The 27,155-nt window shown below is 41.8% G+C and overlaps 1 protein-coding gene across 1 annotated transcript in view; it reads left to right on the top strand.

Annotated features, from left to right (window-relative positions):
• Positions 1 to 27,155, top strand: part of LAPTM4B (lysosomal protein transmembrane 4 beta) — a 77,471-nt gene that overhangs the window by 46,980 nt on the left and 3,336 nt on the right. Inside the window, exons 3-6 of the mRNA XM_019468044.2 lie at positions 114 to 187; positions 542 to 664; positions 3,866 to 3,964; positions 8,583 to 8,678. Of these exons, the coding sequence (XP_019323589.2) occupies positions 114 to 187; positions 542 to 664; positions 3,866 to 3,964; positions 8,583 to 8,678 (392 nt within the window). The remainder of the gene's footprint in view (positions 1 to 113; positions 188 to 541; positions 665 to 3,865; positions 3,965 to 8,582; positions 8,679 to 27,155) is intronic.

Raw genomic sequence — 27,155 nt, forward strand, 5'->3', positions numbered from 1 at the left:
CTCCTTCTCTCTCTGGCTCTCCCCTGCTTACACCTTCTCTCTCAAAATAAATAATATAAAAAAAATGTTAAAACAGTGGATCTAGTACTGATTTTCTTTTTTTCTTTTGGCAGACATGTGCATTGCGATTGCAATTTCTCTTCTCATGATCCTGATTTGTGCAATGGCTACTTACGGAGCATACAAGGTAGGCAGCCTTGAAATAAGGGGCTGGGCTTTTTCCTTGATTCCTTACACTTGTAACCTGTGCAGCTACTTGTAAGAAGGAAGAAGTGATGAGTCTCAGTTTCCTGTAAGAATCTTTGGAAGTGTAAATCTCACATTAATATGATGTGGATGGAAAACCAGTGCTGTAGTCTCAGAAATGTCCAGAGGCTTGTTTTTGACCACCGCTGTCTGGCTTGTCAGTTGTCATGACCTGGTTTATTGAATTTCTTGTCCTCCATTTCCCTTCAGATCAAGAAAGGTTTTGTCTGAATTGGGAAGAAACCATATTTTCTCACGTGGAACACATTGACGTTGTATTTTCTGTCCTATTTAGCAACGCGCTGCCTGGATCATCCCGTTCTTCTGTTACCAGATCTTTGATTTCGCCCTCAACACCTTGGTTGCCATCACTGTGCTTGTGTATCCGAACTCCATTCAGGAATACATACGACAGCTGGTATGTGGCCGTCCCCACCACGGTTCCTTCATGAGGGAAACCCGCAAGTCAGGGATCAAGACATCAGCATACACACACTTGTGATTTTGTGTGTCTTTCACTTGCTTCTGAGTTACTGATTAGAAATTTTTGAGTGTTGTCTTAAAGATGAGATTTTTGGTTTCTTAGAATGCTTGTCAGGACAACATAACCTCTGGAGGTAGATAAGTAGGGGCTGTAGTGACTCTATGAGATGCACCTACATAAATCAATAAGCTAGTTACTAATTATTATTTTTATAAGATGTAGTTTGCTCAGTTATTAGCGAAGGATAGCATTTTGCCTCCGCTGTTGTATGGGAAAAGTGGAACTATACTATATGCTGGTTCCCAAACTGATTTGACCATAGAACCCCTATCTTCCTCAAGTATCTTTTTGGGACTGGTTTTCTGTTAAATGTCCTTTGTAATCATCTGAGCAAATGTGGTGGGTCGCTGGGTGTTCAGAAGCTTGTGGAAGGTGTGAGATTAGAATACTTCTGTGCCTTTACATTTTTAGCCTTCATTTTTAAAATTGTGAATGTGCCTTAAAATTTAATTTCTTCAAAATCTTAGAATGTTTTAAAGGGGGAGAATGTTCACTCTTTGGAAGTTTGCATTGTCTATGAGCTCTGGGGAAGGAGCAGGGTTTTTCTGGGATGGGAGATACAAAGCTGAGGATTTCAGGTGACAGGGGAGGCCAAGAGGAAGTTCAGTGGAAAAGAGAGAGATGGAGCAGGGGGAGGAAGGGAGGGAAGGAAATGTGGCCTCAGAAGTTTCCAATCTTAAGGCAGTCATGCCCAGATCACGTAACTAATACTTAGCAGACCTCGCATGAAAAGCCTCCAGCGTCTTGCTCCTTAAAAGCATTAGGTTGTCACTGTTATGGTTGTCATTCTTTTTAGTAATAACTTATCCTTGGTTTAGATAACAGGTCCAGGGGCTCCTAGGTGGCTCAGTTGGTTAAGTGTCTGACTTTGGCTCAGGCCATGATCTTGCAGTTCATAAGTTTGAGCCCCGCCATCGGTCTGTGTGCTGACAGCTCAGAGCCTGGAGCCTGCTTTAGATTCTGTGTCTCCCTCTCTCTCTGCCCCTCCCTCCCTCTCTCTCTCTCTCTCTCTTTATCAAAAATAAATAAAAACATTTTTAAAAAATTTAAAAAAACCCCAGCAGGTCCATGTTTCGGTAGCCTGTAGTGTCAAGAAAAATTTTGTGTATTTGCCACGTGTGTTTTTTTGCGTATTTTCCACGTGTATTTCCTAATTGTACGTTATCTCTTGTGGTACAGCTTGAGTATTTCTGCATGAGAGGGTTTCTATATAATGAGCAGGTTGTAGAATTACCTTTTTCTTTAAGGACTTGTGTTTTTACTCTGTAATGAGGACCTAGTGCTGGGTTCCTAAAGTCAACCTTGGAAGTGTGCAGGAAGCATGATTTCAGCATAGCCTGTCACCTTGAGGGGCTGGTAAAGGGAGTGGTGCTGAGTTAGGAGACACTATAAGACAAGCCCTGTGGCAGCCCTGTGACTGCTTGAAGAGTGTCCTGTGTGCTCTGTCCTATATATTGCAGAAATGTATAAGGTGCAGGCAGGCGTTTAGAACACTCAGAATACTACCTTGACTTTGTTATACCCCACATTGTTCAGTCACCTAGCCTTAGAGCTGCCAGTGGTAAAATGATAATATCGGGGATACTGCTGACAGTAATCATAGTATCAGCAAAAAAAAAAAAAAAAAAATCACCGTCTACTTTTATTTGTAATTACAAACCAAATAAAACAAGTGTCTTCAGTCTGTTCTACTTCAAGATCAGCCTGAGTTGAAGTGGTGAGGCTTATGGATTATCACGATGCTTAAGGATGATGTTAAAGCTCCAGTGACAGCAAGGCCCCGCTGACAAGCTGAGATACAGGAGTCTGCGGGGACCGTTATCTGAGAAAGCTGGCGGAAGGCACCCACTTAATTCTAATGCCTGTTCTGTTCATGTGGAGTCTTGTAAAGTGCAGCTAAAACAAGTTGTGGCTGTGCTCTATAGGCCTTAACTGGACGTGGAAACCACGCTCGCTTTTCTGGAGGAAAGAGTGTAGAGATGTTTGTGGAAGGAGTCATAAACTTCCACTTTAATCCTTTTTTTTTTTTTTTATTAGATACAGAAACAATATGATTTCATGTTGGTCTTGTGAACCAGCACCAAGTTGTTTTATTCTTACCTTTAAGATTAGTACTACAAAAACCCTTCCAGTCTCCAAGGGTAGGGACCAGTTTCATGAGCTGATCACAAAGAATGATACAGGTTTTATTTCTTGGGTATTTTGCCCAAAGCGAAAGGAGACTGAAAACCAGTTGGTGATGTTTCCTGGGGGCAGGAGGAGTCGGGCACATGAGTCATGGGTTTTCTTTGTATTCTTTCTTCACATTTGGAACCTCTTTGTTATGTCTCAGAATACTGCTCATGTGGAATCCAAACAGTTATGGTCTAAGGTGATGAAGAAGAGAGGAAAGGGGACATGGTTTCCCAAGCTGCCTTCCACGCACACTGACCCAGGCCGGTTAGAGGAGGGCTTCCCCCAGGCGGAGCAGGGGCTTCATGGTGGGGCCCCGTCACCCCCAATCATAGGGGCAGGTTTGGGTCCTCCTGAAGGGACTTCTTTGACCTGATACTTCATCCGTATGGTCAGATGGTAGGGCTCGGTCTTTGGTTTTTAATGCTGTAAATACCTACTAGTGTAAAAGATTTGCTCTTTGAAGAGAAGCAGCATTAGCAAAAATACTCTGTATAAATAAAACAGGATTTTAATAGTTTTTCCTCCTTGCCCTGTGCAAGCCCTTGAGAGTGGTCCAGAATTTGCATAAAATCTAAATGTCAGAGGTATATATAGACTACTGACTTCTAACTTTTTGGATCATAGGAGGCAGTGTTACATTTTCAGGTCTCATTTAATGAACCTTCCTCTGATTTTTCTTTTCACGAGTTATTGCCTGAATTATGAGTACACTGACCTCTCCCCACAAACCGTTTGTTACTCTTTAATTAGTAGAGGTAGGCTAGAAAGTTTGTAGGGGTCTTACATAATAACTGTCTGCTTTAACTAATTGCTTTTTAATAAGCATAGCTGGTGAATGCCTAAAGAGTATAATCCTGAATAATTAATGAGATTTGCTAATGAGGCACTTTTTATTTGCAGCCTCCTAATTTTCCCTACAGAGATGATATCATGTCCGTGAATCCTACCTGCTTGGTCCTTATTATTCTTCTGTTTATCAGCATTATCTTGACTTTTAAAGTAAGTGTGAATATCTTACTTACGGCTTAAATATTATTAAATGTATTCATGAATGTTGAAGAATTAAGCAAACATGTCAGTTTTTTTTCTTGCTTTAGATTTCTGAACTGTTTTATTTCCTAACAATTCTGTTCTTCCTTTTATTTATATGAGAGTAACAGTAACCACACTTCCACAGGCCAACCAAGGGTTATTCCAAAATCCATTTGAATGGGAATACATTAATGTTATACATTAGGTTGTATATCTTATATACTGCAACAGCCATTACAATGTCTGTGTGCACTTTCTTTTGTAATTTGTTTTTAAAATGTAATATATTTTGAACAGTGTTCTCTAACCATCTGGTGTATGAATTTATCATTATTTAATAAATTACTTTTTGTTGGACATCAAGACAGTTTCTACTTTTTCACTTGTTAATAGTGCTGCAGTGAATATATTTTTTTAAATGTTTATTTTCAAAAGAGAGAGAGAGAGCAAATGGAGGAGGGGCAGAGAGAGGGAGACAGAGGACCTGAAGCTGGCTCTGTGCTGACAGCAGACGGCCTGATGCAGGGCTTGAACTCACAAACCATGAGATCATGACCTGAGCTGAAGCTGGATGCTTAATCGACTGAGCCACCCAGGCGCTCCTGCAATGAATATTTTTACTTCATCTTCAGTATATTTATTTCCTCAAGATACATTTCTTAAACTTAGAGGGTATGCGTAGTTGGAGGGCTTTTGATAGGTTGTCAAATTGATCTCCCCCCAAACTGGGTGACTGACACCCTGTCAGCACTGTTTCCCCCACCTCAACAGTTGAGTACCAGCTCTCCTTCTTCATTTTTGTGAACCTGATGGTAAAAACATCACTATAATTTGTGCTTGTGTGCTACCAATAAGTAAAAATTTCTAAATTGTTACTAGACTTTGAACTTTTAATCCTTAACGTCTCTCATTGTGTTTATTTTGGTGTAAACTTACCCAGTTCTTAAAAAAGCAAGCCTTGGGGCATTTGGGTGACACAGTCGGCTAAACATCTGAGCGTCCAATTCTGAGTCTCCGCTCAGGTCGTGATCTCACAGTTGAGGAGTTTGAGCCCCGCTTCGGGTTCTGTGTTGATGGTGTGGAGCCTGCTTGGGATTCTGTCACTCCTTCTCTCTGCCCCTTTCCCACTTGTGCACTCTTGCTCTCAAAATAAATAAACTTAAAAAAAATTTTTTTTAAATAATCAAGCATCAGTAAGCTTGAAGAAGCCTCATTTAGGGAGAAAAGTCACTTCAAGCAGGTAATATGATGAAGAGGAGTAGGGGATTATTTGTGTCTACATTTTCCCTACGAAACTCTGAATATGTTGATGTTGCCCGTGTAGTTCAGTGCTTCAGGTTTGGGCCAATTTTATGCACGGATTTGGAGGCTTTACCCCTCCGTGTGGTTCTGCTCCTCTCCCAGCCTTCCGGCTGTGCAGTTAGCCCCAAACATTGTCCTTTGCCACCCCAGGTCACCCCTGTCACATGCAGAGTTGGCAGCACCCTCTGGCAAAAGGTCACCAACTATGAATCCTCTACTCCTGGCAGTTTGTCTTTCACAGGTAGACTCTTTAGTTTCTGCCTGCTTTCGGTCCCCCCACCTACCCTCCATGCTTTCAAGTTGTGCACATGTCTTACTCCAGATTTTATCATTTTTGCCTGAAGGAAGGTTAGTCTGACCAAGCCGCTTTCTGCCATTACCAGGAGCTCAGAGGCTGGGACCTCCGAGTGCTCTTGAAGGCATTTTTACTTAGTAGGCATTTTCATTTGTACTGGAAATGCTTGGAGTTGTTGAGTCTGATTTAGCTTCTGTCACTGCTGCTTCTCGCCGAGTGGCCAGAGCCATGGTTTCCTCATTTAATAACTAGCAATAATGGTGAAGAAAACATTCTGTACAGTGACTGTGAGGTTTAAGTGCCCTAATGGATGGGAAGATGTGTCATTCATTCATTTTCTCCGTAAATATTTATTAAGGGTATTCCGTGTGCCAGGCTGTGTTCTAGGTACTGGGATTTGGTCGTGAATAAGAACAATTTCTGCCCGAGGGTGCTTTTATAAATTGCAAAACAGTTATCATTATGATCTAATAAAAGGCACAATACAAATCTGCCTCCAACCTGTGGGAAATGTGTACTTCTCCTAATATTTCGTTACATACATATCTATTAACTAGACTGCATTTCCTTGGGAACGTAGACTATGCCTTCATGTTTATATTCTGCTTAGCACTAAGCTGATGCCTTGCACGTAGAGACTCAGTAATGATTAAATAAATATGAGTCTACATGTTGTGACTTCACATATCAGTTTACCTGATCAGTGGCTCTCACGACCTGATTTCACTGTTACTGTTTAATAAGATTAATCACCACACTGGTTCCCTAGGAGCCCAAACCAGGACGCGTAGTCCGTTTCAGTCTGTTCCAAGGCCACAAAGGGAGCAATGCTTACCACCTAGCTCTGCAAATACATGATGGACATGATTTGTCAATGCAAGGTTATTTGGGAAACATATTAGATATTTAATTCTCCTGAAGTTGAATAAGCTTACAGAAATGTCAAGAAAGAAATAAGATCACTGAAGTCAGTTATTGGGTTTTTAGTGACAATAGGCCAGAGGTTTCCCCCCCTGTTGGAGTGTTGAGTAAGTGAATGCACGTGGTGTTGCAGGGGACCCTCGAGAATGCCGCCTGAGCTTGTGAAGTCCCAGTCCCCGGGCACTTCCCCTCTGCTGTTCAGCCTTTCTGTTACAGATTTGTCTTTGCAGGGGCCTCACGTTGTCTTAAAGAATAGCTACAGTTCACTGCTAAAAAAATGGATGAGTAGTCTTCTTACATAACGCGTAACTGATATGTCCAAACATTCTTTCTTCTTCATTTGTATTGGAATTCCCAAAAAGTCTAAGGCTTTTTTTTTCCCACTAAAGAAACAATGGCATTACTGAGTAAACTGAAGCTTTGAGTAAATTGAACATACTGTGTACGTTGTTCAAGAAATCTGCCCTTCCTCTCTTTCTCATTGTTGATATCTGGTTTCAGATTATTGCTGTCCAGGAACATGTTGTAAAACAGCATTATACATTTTCATCCTAACATCCTCACGGCATACTTAAATATAAGAAGTAATCACCATTAAGTATGAATGCAGCTTAAGACAGCATTCTGAGTATACGACAGAGTGTTTTATCTCACTCTTCCGAGAAATGTTGACAAGCACCCCTTTCGTCCTTAAATGTCTTCTTTTATAACAAACAACTTTGTTTTATACAAACAACTTTGTTGCAGTGTAATTCATGTGTCGTAAAAGTCTCCTATCAAAAGGGTACAATTCGGTGGATCTTAGTATATTCATGGAGTTGTGTGAACACAGCTCTGTGGTTAAGCAGCATAACTTTAGAACATTTTTATCACTCACCACCCCCTCCCCCTGGCAACTACTAACCTACTTTCTGTCTCTGTAGATTTGCCTGTTCTAGACATTTCATGTAAATAGAATCATACAGCATGTGGTCCTCTGTGACTGACCGTTTTTGACTCAGCGTAATATTTTCCAAGGTTCATTCGGGTTGCAGCATATGTCAGAATTCCTTTCCTTTCTATGGCTGAACACTGTTCCATCGTATGCATGTACCACATTTCATCTACCTCCTCGACGGTTGATGGATATTTGGGTTGTTTCCACTTTCTGGCTATTACAAATAATGCCGCTGTGAACATTTGTGCACAAGATTTTGTGCAGACACATGTTTTCATTTCTCTTAAGGATGTACCTACGAGTGGAAGTGCTGGATCATATGGTACCTTCTTTAACCTTTTGGGGACCACCAGACTGTTGTCGAAAGCGGCTGGACCATTTTACATTCCCATCGGCAGCATACGAGGGTTCCAGTCTTTCCACATCATTACATTTTTTGATCAAAGAATTGTACAGCTAGAAAGGGATTTTGAAGTCCTTTAATCCAGTTCCAGGTGATTGGAGCGGAATGCAAGCGGCTCATAGTCTACATAGAACACCTCCCACGAGCTCACGCTTTATTCCTGGCTCCTGACATTATTTATTCATATCTTTATTCGAGACTAATTCTAATTATCTTCTTTGGATATTTCATTATGAAAATGGGAAATGTTTTAGTGAATTTTATTGACCATGAAGCAAATTTATGTGCTGTGAACGTTTTTGAAAAAATTAACTTGTGTATGACTTGTTTAATCACGTATAATAAAAGTAAAATAAAGATCCCAAAGACAGAGAATTAAAATGTGATGAGAAATGGGTTAATAAATTGACCTGTGACACTGGGGGCAGTAAATGTTTGTGGCCGTTGATCTTTCCAACTACCTTTTCTCACAGATTCTCTCGCTCTTCCCTATCCCCCCCTCCCCAGCCCCCCACTGCCTTCCGGGGTGGTGTGATAGAATAAGCTATAGCAGCACCCTTTGGCAGAAAAGTACCCAACACTTGTAATTTTAGAGACTTTTTGGTTTAGTAGAGTTACTATGTGCACATACTAGTTATGTAAATAAAAGTTTTGTAACGGGGGGGGGGGTTATTTAAAATCGTCTGAAGTTCAAATGAAAGATCTAATAGTTATTACTCACTTACAGGGTTACTTGATTAGCTGTGTTTGGAACTGCTACCGATACATCAATGGCAGGAACTCCTCTGATGTCCTGGTTTATGTTACCAGCAATGACACTACGGTAGGTGCAAAGTCATTTAATGTGGAGATTGCCATATTATGTGACAGCTGCTAGATGTTTCTAGTGTTTGCTGTGATCTTACTGTTGTTGACACATACTCATGAGCTGCTTAGTCATCAAAAGATTCATAGTTGAATGAAATGTGTTTTGTTTTCCTTATAGGATATTAAAAAACCTAGGTGGCTCAACTTCTGGCTTATTTTTAAAAATATTACAGATGGATAATATATGTGCCTTCCCCATATTTATGTATCTTAAACTTGAATTATTAAACCATGGTATAAAGTTCTAGGTATCAGTTCTGCCTACTATGACTGTGTGCTCTCACTTGAGAGAGAATTGAGAATGTGAGTTGAAACCTAGAGAAACGTGACTGTACAGAGAGAGAAATGAGGGTGGCAGAGGGTCCTATGTTTTTAACTCTTGTTTTGCTTATGGTTGTTCATACTTAAAATTTTTAAACCTATTTAATAGGATTGTGGAAAACATGATTTTACTGGAAGAGTCCTCAAAATCATTTGTACTTTATGGAAATTATCTTAAACTGCCTGGCTCATAGGAAAAGTGTAAGCCCTCTAGATAGGAACCTGCCTATGTCTCCATCGAATTTGTACTCGGCACAGTGCCTGACGCAGTGCTCGGGACAAGTGCGTGCTCAAGGAGCAGTTGATGCAAAGGTTGGTGATGGATGACATGAATGTGTGGGATGGCTTGTAACAGATGGGATTGGAGGGGACAGAATGGACAGGACACATGGAAGGGTAAATACAAATGGCGTGTTAGGTCTAAACCAGAACAGAGTTTTATATTTTGTTTTGGTTTTTAAATTGTGGTGACTTACTCACCTTGTGACCTTACTGAAGTGATTTAACCTGTCCCTGACTCGACCTCCCTGTGTATAAGATGGGAATAAAACAGTATCGTGCTTTATATTAAATATATAGGTACAAGCTGATACACTGAGAACTATGTGGGATTTCTGAGAGAAAGCATGCTGTACACGAATCGTTTTCCTAAGTGCTCACCAAACATTTGTTGAGTTGACGCACGTGTGTGTGAGCAGTGGTTTAACAAGAGGCCATGGTCAGGTGCACGAAGCCCAACATACCAGATGCTGAGAGGCCCTTTTGTGGGGGGTGAGGTGGGGATGGGTCCTGCAGAATCCTATGCCCTGATTACAGTAAACACATGTTCTGCTCAACCCTTTAAAGAATTCCTCTTGGGTCAGTAGTCTCTTTAAAGAAATCGCTGTTCGTAATTATCATAATTTTGATAAAATGACTGGCTTAAAGAATTTTTTCCTTCTCTGAGTTTTTGAGTACTTAGTTACCTGTAAGTTTCTTTTTTCCTGCCCTTTCTTCAAGAAGAAATCCCAGAGTACATTTATTGTCCTGCTGATCTAATGAAAAATCTAAACAAAGTTTGAGATTATTGAGTTTGAAGAACCAATAAAGTTGCTAAACAAGCAACCTCATCCTTAAATATCATGATGTATGGGACTTACAGAACTTTGAGAAGTATCTCAGAGAAGATAATGCCCGTACTGCACGTGTTTGTGTCGATACACTGTCAGTGGTGGTTGTTTTTTCAGTGCTTTCCAAAGAGTGGTATGTATTCTTAATAGAAGCAAGGTGGAAGGACTAAAAGGGTGCACGTTGTATAGATATACCTTCAAATCCAAGGATATTCTGATATTTGTAGAAACTGGGATGCTTAGAGAATTTAAGAGCCATGAGTAAGTCCCTAAAATGCAGCCAACTTGCTTTTTTAGAGAAAGCTTTTATTTTCTCTCCCTTTGAAAGATTCAGAATTAGACATGGGATAGCAGGTAGTTTTTATTTAGGCGAATATAAACTGAAAATAGTTGTACTTTTCAACTGGACATCTTCAGCTCCTCTAATAATAGACCTCTTTCCTCAGAAAAGCTTCCAGCTTGGCAGTGGTTTGGAGTAACTAGGATTTGGGACCTTGGACAACTGCCAACTGCCGATGGTTTCCTGATGTTTTGACAAAGGTGTTGGGGGATTGCTTGGTAGTGGTTATTGGTCATTATCTTCTTGACTGTGCTGTACTGACTTGCTGTCTTTAAGACGGGACACTGAGTTGCTGATAATGTTTCTACTTTCTCAGAGTTCCCAGTGAACCTTTTCTTTTTCTGTGTGTGTTTAAAGAAGAGTATTTCTGGGGAAGGGAGATTTATCATTTCTCATAACTGGATTGCATTGATAGTCTAGTCCAAAATACAGTGTTAGATCATCACCTGAGTCTCAGCTTTCTGACCATATTTTTAAAGATTTTTTTAGGGGCGCCTGGGTGGCTCAGTCGGTTAAGCATCCGACTTCAGCTCAGGTCATGATTTCATTGTTCATGAGTTCGAGCCTCACACCAGGCTTTGTGCTGACAGCTCAGAGCCTAGAGCTTGCTTTGGATTCTGTGTCTCCATTTCTCTCTCTGCCCCTCCCCTGCTTATGCTCTGTCTGTCTGTCTCTCTCTCTCTCAAATATTTTTAAAAAATTAAAAAAAAAAAAACCACATTGTTAAAAAAAAGATAATGGTATTGTGCTTATTTTTAAAAGAGTCCTTACTATACTAAATTAATAATGCTTTAATATCATACAATACCTAGTAAGTGCTCAGATTTCCAGTGCCTCATAAATGTCATAATTTTTCTAGTGGTTTGAAACAGGAACAATGGGTCACTCTGTATTTTAAGACTCTAATTTTGTTGTTAAAGAAACTAGTTTGTCCTACAGACTAGATTTGTCTGACTGTATGCCTGTAATGTAGTCCTCTGTATTCCCAGTAGATTAGTACTCGGATCTAGGGATTTTCCATATTCATTACCCCCACCTTTTTTTTTGCAACACGACTTTATAATTGATCATTTGTTCTTCCGTCAAGAGGCAGATAATGTCTGACTGATTCTGCCTTTTTGGAACGTCAGCAACCAGTGATACCTAATGCCTGGATTTGGTGATTGATGAGGGGTTGCAGGATGGTGACAGGCTGCCAGTCCTTGTTCACTACTAGCTGGAATATTTCTGTAAAGAGAAACTTTCCCTCATGTTCGATTGGGTTACCCAGAGGTACTTGTGACCTGGATAAATATACTTCTTTTTGTTATTTATCAGTTTTCAAAATGATACATTGGTCTGTCATTCTCTAGTGGTGACCAGTGAAGGTTTTGTTTGTTTTGTTTTATTTTGCTTTTTATGGAACAAATGAACTCAGGAAAAAAAGGCCTGTTATGAGAAGAGTCTGGGGGTGTCCAGTTGGAAAGTAAAGTGTCTTGATAAATTTTGTCAGTAAACCTAAATAAAACCTTAACCTGTTATTCCATGCCTTTTTGGAACTTTCTAAGGGAAAAATATAAAAGCTTTCTCTAAAAAGCTCGTATATTATATAGTTTATATCTGTATTAATGTTCAAATTGTGCCATTTTTGGCCAATTGGAGCCTCTTCAGGTTGGCACCCAGATCTTTTGACAGAAGTGTGGCTTCCTTGCTGTCTGGTTGACAAGATGCTCCAGGCTCCTCTCGTCCATTTTCTGTCCCAGACTCAGAATCAGCCATTTCTCCAAGGAGCACTGCTTTCTTTAGGTGGAGACCATAATCTGGATTTCTAGGTTTGGACAACATATTTCTTTTAAAAAAATTTCTTTAACATTTATTTATTTTTGAGAGAGACAGAGCATGAGTGGGGGGAGGGGCAGAGAGAGGGAGACAGAATCTGAAGCAGGCTCCAGGCTCCGAGCTGCCAGCACAGATGCGGAGCTCGATGCGGGGCTTGAACTCACAAACAGTGAGATCATGACCTGAGTCGAAGTCAGTTGCTCAACTGACTGAGCCACCCAGGCGCCCCAAGACAACATATTTCTCTTTAAGCAGGGCTCCGCATGTTTAAGAATGGTTTTGACTAGAACGAAAGGAGTTAATGTTAGCATTCCAACTTTAAAAATCCCAATATGCCGAAGCCTCACTCTGAGACCTGAGTGGGGGTTGGAGTGATCTAGTTCTGTCATTTTCCCTGGACTCCATAGCTATATTAAGATCCTCGTAGCATGTAATAATGTGTTTCTCTTTTGTCCCTGTCTTTATTGGGAATCCACACTGACATAATAACATGTTGCCTTTCACTTCCTATCAAGTATTAGGCCAGATGGCTTTTCTCCCAGGCTGAATAGTCTCAGGGTGAGCTCTGTGGAAGCATCCTCTGGGGGCTCTCGTTGGTAGAAAATAAATGTGTTCTCTTTTTAAATTTTTTTTCTTCTCTAAAATAGTACACATATTATTAGTCATATATGTACTCTTTCGAATACTGCTTAGGTGGAGGACAGAGGAGTTGTCAGGTACTGGAACTCATTCCCTGAGTTAATCTAACCTCTAGTTTCCCAACCAAACTACAGCAAAACCTTTAAAAGAAATGATTAAGACAGAGTGGTCACAAACTGTTAGTTCATAATGCTCTAGGGTCTTGGTATTTTTTTTTTTTTCATGGTGCCCATAAGCCAAAAGGAATACCTAACTGTCCATTGCATTAAGTAGTCAGGTCCAGAGAATCTAAGAGTAGAAGTGAGGATAATAGGGGCATCTGGGTGGCTTATTTAATTAAGGGGTCGATTCTAGATTTCAACTTAGGTCATGATCTTTTTGTTTGTTTAAAGTTTATTTTGAGAGAGAGGGAGCACAAGTGGGGAAGGGGCAAAGAGAGAGGGAGAGAGAGAATTCCAAGCAGGCTCCACATTGTCAGCTTATAGCCCAACACGGAGCTTGGACTTATAAGTGATAAGATCATGACCTGAGCTGAAATCAGGAATCAGGTACTTAACTGACTGAGCCACCCAGGCATCCCGGCTCAGGTCATGATCTTGTGGTTTGGGAGATAGAGCCCCATGTTGAGCTCTGCCCCTCCCTTGCTCACTCACTCTCTCTCTCTCTCTCAAAATAAATAAATAAACTTGGAAAAAAAGAAAAATGAGTATAATATCTAACAGTTGTTGCTGTGTTTTCCTTGAAATTTAAAAAAATCCCACAGTGTCCCCTCTGAGTCCCTGTGTCACGCTGTTGGGTTCCCTGAGGAGACACACTGTTCCTTTGAGGACATTGTTGTAGAAATCACTTTCCAGATACATATTATATAATATCACATTTTCTCCCCTACTGCCATCAAAATTTGGCCTTAAGAAGAAAAATGTATCAAATACTAAACATGGAGATTATAGAAACAGATTTCCTTCACATTAAAATGTATGCAAATTGAGATTTTAAAAACTATTTTAATCTATGCAGTCTTGTCTTGCTAACACCAGTGAAGATTTGAGTCATGGTAATACCCAGTATTTAGTTAAATCCCAGAGTAGGGAACCTGATTCCTTTGGAATTGGAGCACTTTAAAAGCAGTGAGATTAATATTTAGCCAAAATGATGTCTGAAGTTCTGATTCCAGATAAAAAAATCATAGACTTTGAGTAATGTAGGAAAATTCCTAACCATTTATGGATAAACAGGAAAATTTTAAACATCATAACATAGAGCCTGTTATGCCATGTCACATTGTGGGTGCTAATCCAGATTAACATTATATACAGGCTTACTGTGTTGACTTCAGAAAGTATTTTGCCGTGTGGGGCCCTGTTTTGAGTCTGACTGCTTGAAAAACACAGTTAAGAAAAAAGTCAGGGACCTTATGAAAGCCAGATTATCTCCCCAGCAGCTCTTTCCCTCTGAGGGACCTGAGATTAAGAAAGGCTGACCTTGGACTGTCAGAAAAGCCCCAAAACAAGTTCTTGGTTGGCTGGGGCGGGGGGTGGGGTGAGGTTGCTGGGGGTGGAGTGGAGTGGGATTTAGTAGTGGTCTCAATGACTTTTAAAATTTGTGCATAAAAAATACCCCTGTTTTTCCCCCCTGTTGTTGCTTTTATTTCTTTATTATTTTTTCTTCCTGTTGCTTTTAAAAATCAGATGTTCATTCCTTCCTAGGAATAGGTTAGGTATGGTTAGAAACAAGTTCCCGACCAAGTAACATGAGTCCTTTTATCTCCCCCCATGCCCCCAAAGAGAGATTTTTGGTTATACTTCAGAAGAAGGTCCTTCATACTTGAGAAGCTAGACTGATGCCAGGTGAATGTACAGTTCTCATCTTGCAGATTCTTGAGAAAACTCATCACTTTCTGAGATTGTGTAAGGGGGGCTTCCCCAGAAAACTAAGTTACTAGGCTGGCTCTCAAGATCTCTTCCAGTCCTGGGCATCTCGGATTCATTAAACATACTTTACAAACAGCGCACATCTTTCATCACTGTCGTTTGCCTGTAGGAACCTGAGGGTCCAGAAGCAGTGAGGGGTGGGGGGAGAGAAAGGCGCTCTAAGAACACGACTGCTAGAGAGTTTAAAACTGTAGCCTGCGACTTTAGACCCTGAAGCTTCTGGCCTGCTACCTGCTGGAATACAAAAGGGGGATCTTACTTGTAACATCTCAATCGTAGGTGTCCTTTGGCCTTGCAATTTAATAGTTTATATGATCTCCCTAAGCTTCTTTTTTTTCCCCTTGTAATTTTAAATAGCCAAGGCAGATGTGAGAGGTTGATAGAGATTTGGTAAACTCTCCAATAAGCAGAGAGAGCAGTTAGGAGACTATCTCCAGAGTCAAGGTGACTATGACGATGGAGACGATAAAGGTCTGATCCAAGGCCACGGTGGAGAGAAAGAGGAAGAGGAGAAGGATTTGAGAGAGCTGTAGGTGGTAGAAATGCAAGTTGATAGTCGAGGGGATACGGAGTAAGATGAGTCTCAGGGATATCTCTTGTGTGTGACTGTACATAAAACATAAAACCACTTAGCCTGAGGGTAGGACAGTACCTTGGAAGGTACCTAGTCCAACCACCTTTTGGTGTGCTGTTCTTATGCATCAGCTTCCTCCTAGACTGTCGACAGACTGCAGCCAGGACCATGTGTTCTCACCTCCTGTGCCTGGCACCTGCCTGAGCGGGGTGAGGAGTGAAGCAGCTACACAGTTCATTGAGCTGATTCTTCTCAAGTCAAGTTACAAACCTTAGAAGCAGCGGTACTTTGCGGGGGGAGTGCACCTGGCTGGCTCAGTTGGTGGAGTTTACGACTCGGGGTTGTAGGTTCGAACCCCATGTTGGGTGTAGAAATTACTTAAAAATAAAGTCTTTTTAAAAATTAATTAAAAAAAAGAAGCCGTGGGACTTTTTTATTTTGCTTGCTTATTTTTGCTTTTTAGCACAGTGGAAGGGATGGGAGGGTGACTTAGAGCGGGAAGAAAAGCAAAGGTTAAAAGGAAGCTTTGTAACGGCAGGGCAGCTGCCTTCTTCAGAGTTGTGCTAAGCAGTCCTACTTCCTGTAACTCAGCCCCACACAGCTTCCCGATTGCTCCCACATTCACACGGCTGGTTGTGCATGAGATTGCACTGGCTGCCCCCGAGATTTCCTCCTGAAAGCTTTTCACCTGCTCTCATGTATGTTCTACAGTTCAAGCTGACCGGGTGTGATGTTAACTCAGTTCATGTTTCTTTCCTTCCATTGTAAAATACAGCATTAAAAAAAAAAAATCTCATGGTCTGCTAGAAATTATCTCTGACCCATATAACTTTTCAGTTATTTCATCCAATGAGGACATGGAGCAGTCCAGTCAACATACAAATACTTGAAACCTAAAAGTTCTGGAAGAACATTTCAAATAAACCCAGTTTCCTTGTGACCCTGGATAAGAGGCTATTAATCAATTGCTTAATTGTAATCCTCCTGTAATAATAGCAAGTGAGAACAATTAATAGTAGTTTTGCAGTGAACAGAGGATTAAGTTACCCTCAATTTTCATTGCAGTTTACTTTAAAACAACACAGAAATGGACTTACGTTATCACCCTTGTCCAAAAAAAGAGTGTGTATTGATTTTTGCTCTAGGAACAAATGAGACCTTGGATTTTATTTTTTAACATATTTTAAGAAAAGTTTCTGGGTATGTATTTTAAGGAAGCAATTTTAAAAAATGTATGTTTGTGCAGCATTGTTTTTAACAGCAAAAGTACACCAAGCTTATGTTTTTTTTAACGTTTGTTTATTTTTTGGGAGAGAGAGAGCACAGAGAGCAGGGGAGAGGCAGAGAGAAGGGAGGGAGAGAGGATCCAAAGCAAGCTCTGCACTGACAGCAGAGACCCTAATGTGGGGGCTCGAACCCATGAATCGTGAGATCATGACCTGAGCTGAAGTCGGACACCTAACTGACTGAGCCACCCAGGCGCCCCTAAGCTCATTTTCTAATAATTAGAGACTGGTTTGGTTAAATAAGGATATATCCACTTGACAAAATATCATTATTGTCATGAAAATTATTACGAACAGCGTAACAACAGACGAAAGGCTTGTGATGCTTTAAAAAGCAGAATATGGAAGTTGGTAGTGCACTTATAGCTATGAAAAAATGACGCTTGTAGGCACAAATTAGACTGTAATAGAAAATTAAACATTGCTTCATTGGATGCTGGAAATGAAAGCAGGAGACATTTCTCCCTTTCCACTGACTTGAGGGAGGGAGGGAGGTGTACAGGGAAGGGGGAGCTGGGTAAAATGGGAAGCTGAGATCTGAGGTACTGAGCGTTATTCCTGCCGCCTTGGCCGCCTCTGGAAGGAGCCGTGTAGAATCATTAAGGAGGAGGCACAGTAGGTGGCGTAGCACATCAGGCTGGGGTCGCGGAGAGGAAGTCGCTGGGATGCCTTTCATAGACAGCATGATAGCAGGCCAGCCATCCCTTCCACTTCCTCTGTAGTTAAATGAGGTGTTTTTATTTTAGACAAAAGTACAGGTTTTTAAAGGTGTATTCATTTAGATAGCGTTATTTAAATATTAGATATTTAAGTGCTCAAAACCATTTTAACTTTCAGTTCGGGCAGCTATGTTAATTTGGTATTTCCAGACCAAATAACTCACTGGTGAGAATTTTTGACCCAATTTGAAATATTTGAAGTATGAGTTCTTTCTATATTCTGGATATAATCTGTAAAAGAGTCTGAGTAGCTTCTCTGTTGAGAATTAAGAGAAATAATGACTTCCTCCTATAATATCAAGTAATTGCAGCTTATAGTAGTTTTGCAGTGAATTGAGGATAAAATCATCTTCTGTTTTACTTGCCTTTGGAAATGATTCCTTATTATGTAGGCAGACAGGGCTCAGTGGGGATTTCTTACAAGAACCTCCCAAAAAGTCTGTTTGTGTTCTCTCCGCCTCCTGGCATGTTGGAAACAAGATGCCATCAGTTGTAAATTGCACCATTATTTCAGGTACTGCTTATTGTAAGGTGCTGTCGATTACAAGGTGAAGCCTCCATTCAGGGGTTAAAATGTACGAAAATGTGTATCTTAGAGGTAAAAAATGTGATTATGTGTATGTTTACTTATTTATATCATACGGGAGGATAGTAAAAAAGTTTGGAAATAGCTAATCTAGGTTCCTTAAAGATAGCCCAGACTTTATGTCCGTGGTGACCCTATCCCAAATGCCCAAATGGTTATTTCTGTTAATCGTGAGGATTCATAAGCCAGCTGTCTCCCCTTTCCTGTTTGGCATGAGTAAGGAAAAGCTCGTCTAAACAGGCCAATATGGTGTGGCCAATGTAAGACACGCCGCCTGTTTTAAACAAGGTACACTGTAACTGTAGATACATTGTGGACCATGTGGGATGTAAGAAATGGTGAAGAAGAGAAAATATGTTGACTTCTTGGAATTAATTTAAAAGGACCTTTGGAAGACCTAAGTGCCTCGAAATTCTGAGATTGTTTTGAGGCCGTGTAATTTCATATCTGACATTATTCTGTCTTCCAAGGGCAGAAATCAGGGTAATGCTTTTCCTGAGTACGGGCAAAGGCAAACTTTCTATAAAGAGCCAGAGAGTAAATACTTTAGGCTTTGTGAGCCAGATGGTCTCTGTCATAACTATTCAGCCCTGCTGTCGTAGTGTGAAGCCAGCTGTAGATAATACATAGATGAGTAAGTATGGCTGTGTTCCCATAAAACCTCATTTATGGGTGCTGAAATTTGAATTTTATGTAATGCTCACAGATTACAAAGCATTTCTTTCTTTTAAACCGTTAAAAAATGTAAAAACCATTCATAGGTTATAGGCCACACAAAAAACAGGTGGCAGGCCAGATTTGGCCCACGTAGTTCACAGACCTCTGCTTTAGTGGAAGTTTAAGCCAAGTTCTCTAGGCATTTGTAGGACAACTGTTGGAACCATCCTGGGGAGTTTAAGAATCCCAACTTTTGGCCTTGGTAGATCTCAGAGTTGAGCTTTTTCTCCTGCAGGCGGGTTCACAAACAGCACCTAACCCTTTGGCGTTTGTAAAGGACAGCTTTTTCCTGAGAAAGTTTTAATTCTCACCTATTTGTTGTTTTGCCTCTAGATTAAATCAAGCTTACATTTTCTACAAACTCTAGTAGAAAATCAATAAAAGAATAATTTGCTTGCAAAATAGTCACAAAGCCTTGAAAAATAGTAGCTAAAGCTATTATGTGTTAGTATATATTACCCACTGTCTTTTATATAAAGATTTATTCCATAAGGTTTTTAAAAAAATGTTTTTAATGTTTATTTTTGCAAGAGAGAGTGAGCAGGGGTTGGGGAGAAGCAGAAGGAGGAGACACAGAACTCAACGCAGGCTCCAGGCTCCACACTCCACACAGAGCCCAACGCGGGGCTTGAACCCACGAACTGTGAGATCACAACCCAAGCCAAAGTTGGACACTTAACTGACTGAGCCACCCAGGTGCCCCTAAAGTCTTTTTTTTTTTTTTTTTAATGTTTATTCATTTTTGAGAGAGAGAGAGAGAGGCAGGCAGAGAGGGAGGGAGACAGAGGATCTGAAGAGGATCTGAAGAGGGCTCCGTGCCAACAACAGAGAACCTGATGGGGGCTCAAATTCACGAACCACGAGATCATGATCTTAGCCGAAGTTGGATGCTTAACCAACTGAGCCACCCAGGCTCCATAAAGTCTTGTAGTTTACTATCACAAAAAAGTAGGGGCTCCCGGGTGGCTGAGTCAGTTAAGCGTCTGACTTTAATTTCGGCTTGGGTGGTGATCTTATGGTTTGTGAGTTCAAGCTCCATGTCGAGCTCTCTGCTGTCAATGCAGAGCCTGCTTGGGATCCTCTGTCCCCCTCTCTCTCTGGCCCTCCCCTGCTTGCACATGCTCACGCTCTCTCTCTCCTTCTCAAAAAGAGTAAACATTAAAAATTTTTTTAAAAAGAGAAAAAAGTAACACACCTTCCTCTCTCTCCCTCCCTCTCTTTTCCTTTCTTTCTGTATCTATCCATTCATATGTGGAAAAAAACCTTCTTGACCCAATTAATTTCCATTTTGTCTTATTTCTAGGTCATTTCAACACTCGTTTGTCTTATTTTGCAGTATGACCAATACTGCAAGCCACAACATCCTTTCAAAACTGTGTGGGATAAAGTGATTTGTTGAGCCTTAGTACATTCCATGTACTAATAAGCACATTGCTGAGGTTTATTTATTTCACTAACCTTGTGAGAGAAACACTGTTATGGCCCCTGTTTATAGATGGAGAAAAGTAGGGCTTTAAGAGGTACGTGGCCGGCCCGAGGCCTCGGAGCTGGGACTGGTAGACCCAGATGGTCTGCCCCACAGCCCATGCTCTTAGCCACTACCCCAGTGGGCCTCAGGCTTCTTGACACAGTGGCAAACAGGAAGAAACAGTGTTTGTATGGCACACTCTTGTGAATGGATACTGGTTGAGAAGCTCTTCCCCATGGAAAGTAAATTCTGTTCATCAGCCCCCCTCGGCTAGCAGATGAGCTGTCTGCTGGTTCAGGCCTTGTATGGTTCAGTTAGTGGGTATCCTCAGTACCTGGCACACAGCAGCACCAACACTCATTGATGAAATGAATGGAAAACATTTAATAAATCATTTGTCTTGCTCTCTTTTTTATTCATTTGGTGGAAATCACTTAGGTGATGTGAACCAGACCAGCTCCGTGCCTATACCCCTGACCGTCCAGTTGTCATCCACAAAAGAGCACACTGCGGAGCTCACACGATTTCTTCCGTATCTGCTGCTTTTCTTCCATTCCAGTGAATGGTAGCAATGTCTACCTTGTCACCTTGGCCAGTCATCTTTAAACTTGTTACAATTAGTCCTTTAGTCTTTTCAGCTCTACTTTTCAGTTTTCTTCTCTCTGTTGCTGCCAGACTGATGTAAATCATAAAACTGATTTGTCAACCCTTTATTTAAAAGTCTTCATAGGGGGCACCTGGGTGGCTCAGTCGGACGAGTGTCTGACTCTTGGTTTCAGCTCAGGTTGTGAACCCAGGGTCGTGGAATCAAGCCTTGCACCAGTCTCCACACTGAACATGGAGTCTGCTTAAGATTCTCTCTCTCTCTCTCTCTCTCTCTCTCTCTCCCTGTCTCCCTCCCTCTCTCCCTCTCTATTCCCCTTCCTCCTCCCCCCCTCCTTCTCCCCTACTCACACATTCACACACTCTCTCTAAAAGCAAAAACAAAAAATTAAAAAAGTCTTCAGGGGCGCCTGGGTGGTTCTGTCAGTTGAACGTCCACCTTCAGTTCAGGTCATGATCACCTGGTTCATGAGTTCCAGCCCCGCATCGGGCTCTGTGCTGACAGCTCAGAGCCTGGAGCCTGCTTCGGATTCTGTGTCTCCCTCTCTCTCTGCTCCTCTTCCGCTCACACACACTCTCTCTCTCTCTCTTGCATGCGCGCGCAAAAATAAACATTAAAAAAAAATGTTTTTAAGTCTTCAGGGGGTTCTGTGCCACTTATTATTACTGCAACATTTCTCCACTGTGGGTTACTCCACTTTGCTGTGTGATGGCTGTTTGTGACTTGTGGGGTGGTTTGGTATTGTTTCCCTCTTAATAAATAGGAACAGATTCAGGATTTACCCCTACAATAACCTCAGTCTCAGCTGCACGCATTCTAGTATTTCCTTGAAACGAGAGGAGGGAGCGGAATCCTAACTTCGTCCTGCCAACTCCATCTTATTTGTGAAGCAGCTTTGAGGGACTGTTACTGATGTGTTGTCAACAGCGGCTGCTCTCGCTCTCGTGAGCTGTCGTGCTTTCACAAATACCAGGCCCCTTCACGAAAACCACCCCCTCCCTCCCCCGAGGAGCCAAAACAAGAAAAGTCTAAATTCACAGTGGTATTTTCTTGGCTTTTTCATGTTTTGTGGGGAGAGGAGGGCGGTTGATTTTGTAAAAACAATCTGTGCCTCCTCAGTTACCAAAGACCCGTATCCACCCCCCCTCCCCAAAATGGCGAGGACTGCTGGTTTCTATGAAAGAAGGTGCCGCTTCCCTGCCGTTGCTTCCAAGACCAGCTGGGGTCCCGCCTGAGGCTCCAGACTCATCCGTTGTAATCCCACCTCACGCACCCAGGTCTCCAGGCAGCAAACTACCTAAACCTTCTTGGGTGTGCCTCGGTCTTTCATGACATACAGTTTGCGTGTACTTTTCCCCCCTCCCGGGATGACCCCTGCTGTTGACATAGGCCATCCTGCTCCACATTTCAGCCTATCATCGTCTCTGCCTTCAGCCCAGCTGCCCTCTGATAGGTGCCCCCATGTACGTGGGTAAGGCGTGAGTGCTGGCTATGGTGTTTTCAACCAAACCTTGCCGTGGATTTTAGAATTATAACTATATGCCCACATCTCTTACAGTAAAAATGGCATCCACTTTTCATGGACAAATAGTGCCTTTTCTCATCATTCAGTTACTTTTGTTTAGATTTGGTAAAGGAGGACGTGGGAGGTGTGGGGACGGCAAATCCTATAGTAGGGGGAGATGAGTATACTGTCTGCTCCTAGCTTTTTTTTTAAAAAAAATTTTTTTTTTTAATGTTCATTTATTTTTGAGACAGAGAGAGACAGAGCATGAATGGGGGAGGGGGACGGGCAGAGAGAGAGGGAGACACAGAATCGGAAGCAGGCTCCAGGCTCTGAGCCATCAGCCCAGACCCCGACGCAGGGCTCGAACTCACGGACCACGAGATCGTGACCTGAGCTGAAGTCAGACGCTTAACTGACTGAGCCACCCAGGCGCCCCCCTAGCTTTTGAGGTAAAAGGAATCATGAGCTGGCTTGTTTCCAAAGGAGTTTCTCGGCACAACCTTAGGACTATCCTTCCATATTCAAGAACAGGAATACCTTCAGGATTCTTGAGAGAGGGTCCATGTCAGATAGGTTATTGGTTCAGTGACCTTCCCTCATGGGTATTTATCCAGTCATCTGTTTGCCTCAACAAGCAGGGCCCAGAGCAGCTTCAATTTTAGCCTCTAACACTCTCTGCAACCACCAGAGCTGGGGCAGGAAGAGAGAACTTCTTTTCTAACCCAAGGAAATAACGATGTGAGTAGAGGGCTTACTGGTGTCACTTTCCTGAGGAGAGCGTGCTGCGTAGGTGAGCTAGTTTAAGATAAAATAATACTGTTTCAGTTGTCTGGCTGTAGTTGGAAAATCGCTGCCATTCATTGAGCATCCAAATGCTGATCCTGTCCTGCACATTAGCATTATGTTAACTCCTTTAAATCCTTATAACACCCTTTCAAAGGGAACTTGTCGTGGTCTTCATTGTATAGATCTGCAGACTGAAGTTCAGGTAGATTTCATAACCCAAGGATCATAAATCACAGAGCTAGAATTTGAACCCGGGTCTGATATCAGATCCTGATGGCTATCCACCACCATATTGCCTCTAGAATATGGTCATGGCCACACATCAAGTAAGTGATAGAACTCACATTTGAATACCCCTTTGTCTAAGAACAAGCTCTGAGAGAGGGATACAGAAGTGTGAGACTCCTGCTTTTTAGGAACTCTTTGGAGAGGAGAAAGGTAAGTGTATATGAGACTATTAATAGTACAAGATAATATACAATTGATAACTTACATAAGTGCTTCAGGAAAGTGATTTTGTGGTTTGAGTTCAGAGGGTCGTATTATAATTACTGCCATTTCCAGTGTTGTTCTTACGACTTCATATCATCTATAAAGAGTATGAAAATCTATCATTGTGGTGTTTTTATCTCAAGAACTTATTGTACTGTGATTGTACAGCATAATTAAGTGGAGAGGAGTGTAACCAAGGCTGGAACATTTCAGATCTCCATATTAGAAGTGAATTTAACATGAGCCTGGGGTTGTTTCGGTTTGTATGGAGTGACAGGAAAGGAGCGTTCCAGGAGAGAAAAATCACGAGAAAAAGGAGTCAGATCGGTAATGAGCGCACTATGCCAGGAATCCTGGGAATAGATGGGATGGGGTAGGGTAGGGTGGGGTCAGATACGGGGCTGCTGTTGACCTGGGCATGAGTAGCGGGAAGAACACGGTAAATGAGGGAATTGTTCGTTTTCCTGTTGCACACATTTGTTTCCTTGGGGGTACCTCAGGGCACCATAGTTCTCTAGTTTTCTTTGGAGTGTGGGGTGCTCTGCACTATGTTCCGGTGTGGAGGTTGGGACTCACAGGACTGGAGGGGGGTCTCAGGTGGGTGTGGGGGCTGGTCCTGATCACCCTCTCTGTGGGAGCATGTTGCACCTGAGGTGATAACTTCAGCCAGCACAGTGCTCCCCAGTTGCTTTGTTAAGTGTCTGTACTGCTGGGGTCCAAGCCCTCCCACCCTTCCCTGCTCTGAGAGTTGCAGATCTGGCCAGTCAGGCTCATCTTCCAGGCCTCCTGCAGAAGCTCCTGTCAAATCCACAACTTGCCTCCAGCCAGCAGGAATGACGCAGCCCTTAGCCTGCCCACCACCCTCAGGTTGAAAGTTGCCCCTTGATGACGGACTTCGACTTCAACGCTGCCATGATTACTCTTTCATTTTTTAAATGTTATTTGTGTTGTTAACATAGTATTACATATACATAGCTGAAGATCCTGCACAGAAAGATTGCTTTCTTACTTATCCTGCCCAGCTCTTGCCTGTTACCCCAGCAGTAAGTGCTGCAGACTCTTTTTCTTGTTTCTTCTAGGGTTTACCTCTGTATTTTAAAATAGTGTCTACCTTGCTGTTTGGTCATCTGCTCAAGATCTCTTTTGACTTCTTGTTGTTGGATAGGATTTAACTCTCACTCACCTCCTCATGTTCCTTGCTTCCCTTGTCCTCCTCGTACAGTCATATCAGATTTTCTGGTGTCGCCATCAGTCAGTGTTTACTTTGGATGATGCACATATGTGAATATTGTTCAGTGCAGAGCTCTGTGGTATACATTTTCTTGTATAGTTTTTGTTTTTTCCCAGTAAACATTTGCCTTGTTTTTTCAGCTGCCATGTTTTTTTCCTGTTACCTAAGCCCCCATCCTTTCTGTGTGGCTATTAGATCTGTCAACCACCTACTAATACTATTTTCCAAGTATTTTGACTGTGTAAGGTCATCTGTCAGTTCTCTTTTTTTCCTAGGGTTTCTCCTCCCCCTGCCCCAGTGTGGACAAGGTGCCACACAGTCATCGTCCTGGTCACTGGTTTCAGTTTAATTTACATTGCCCTGGTAGGATGCAGGGGCCAGCAAGCAGCCTTCTGGTGCGCTTTACCTTGTGCCTCATATTGACCTCTGGTCTTGACCCCCAGATCTCCGGGGAAGATTCTCTGAGAACATGACGAAAGCTCTGAACACTCTTCCCAAAACACAAAATTGGACATGTAATTTTGTGAATGTCTGTAGACATGTATGTAACTTACATATAATACTTAGGGGGTGTGTGTGTAAAGCTGACAACTGTAGAGTTCCATGTAAGCTTTTAATGCCTAAGCTCTACTATTATGGTTGAAGTCCAACTCTAACCATAGTACCCAAACATCTCCTGTTTTTACCAATAAATAGTTCTTTTCTCTCGACCATTTTATCATCTCTTAGTATTTGATGGAATGAATTCGTTTCCCAAATTTTAATGACTTGTGGATTTATGGAATCCTTCTGTGAAATCACTTCCGTGTTACATTTTTTGACCTTTGGTGTTAATTTATTTCTCCCTCCAACTGTTTCATGTATTGATGTATTTGTTGTGTTGAACTGCAATGACCAGGGAGCTGCTTTCCCACAAGCAGTGTCACTTAGCAAGGTAACTCCCAATGAAAGAGACACTACGGACACACAGACTCTAATCTTCCTAGTGAACAGCTGCCTTCTGGGGTCACTGGCAAGAGGGATTTTCCTCTCTGCATGGAAGAAAGTGACACGATCACACAGTCACCCTGTGGTTGAGCTCCTGTTAAGACAAACTCCAAGGGACTGTACTTGGATTAGAATTTCATTAGATTGAATATTGCTTGAAGTAAAGTCCTCTGTGGTTGAGATTTGGAACGTCTCTGTGTTTGTCTGCTCATCGAGCAGCTGCCGTTTTCCAGGCAGTGCCTTTAGTTTGAAGTAGGACATGACCTATATTCTTAGTCCTCAGAGATTATTTTTGTAGTCACTCATTGTGAATGACTAAATTTTTAAAAATGAAAGACTGAGTTTAACTAAAAGCCAACTTCTAAAAATGTCAAAGTAATTGGATTTCAACCAGTTTTGTTATGTGGCATCTTAATTGGCATGTCCCATCTTAATCTACAGTTGTTTTTTCAGATTTCTAAGTACTTTATTGATCTTTAGAAGAAAAGGACAACAGGAGGTGTTTTTAGTCAGCGTTGTCAGACTGTAATAGAAACAGTATGGCAGTCCCCATGTCACCAACCCTTCCTTGAAATTGTCAATGATATTAACGTCATTTCGATTAAAAAAAATGACGCTATCCCTTCTGAATGTAAAACTGATTCCATTTGGATGACTTTCAGTGAAAAGAGCATGAGGTACTGTGTGAAGACCATCTTCAGTGTGGTTGTGGGGACGTGAGGATAGGTGAGACTGTCACGAGCCCCGCTGAAAGGGCAAACTTGTCACCAGGCCTCTTGACTTTGGATGAAGGGTCCAAGGCAATAGGAATATTTGAGACAAAAGGCCAATATTGGGATGTGAAGATAACTGTTGTAAAATGAAACTGTAAAACAAGTTTGAAGGGGCACCCGGGTGGCTCAGTCGGTCGAATGTCAGATTCCTGATTTTGGCTCAGGTCATGATCTCACGGTTCATGAGTTCGAGCCCTGCATCAGGTTCTGCGCACTGACCGCCTGCAGAGCCTGCTTGGGATTCTCCCTCTCTCTCTGCCCCTCCCCCCGCTCGCACTCTCTATGTCCCTTTCAAAATAAATAAATAAACTTAAAAATATAATAATAATACAAGTTTGAAGACAAATCACAAGAAATAGTGACAAACTGCCAAACTTAATGTGAAAGTAGGTATATTATGACAAACAAAATTACAAAGTTACAGTACTTTTTTCTTTTTTTAAAAAAATTTCAGGGGCCCCCTGGTGGCTCAACTGGTTAAGTGGCAACTTTGACTCAGGTCATGATCTCGTAGCTTGTGGGTTCAAGCCCCGCATTGGGCTCAG

Source organism: Panthera pardus, unplaced genomic scaffold (assembly GCF_024362965.1).
Source record: "Panthera pardus isolate Hobbes unplaced genomic scaffold, ASM2436296v1 HiC_scaffold_7, whole genome shotgun sequence".
Taxonomy (NCBI): domain Eukaryota; kingdom Metazoa; phylum Chordata; class Mammalia; order Carnivora; family Felidae; genus Panthera; species Panthera pardus.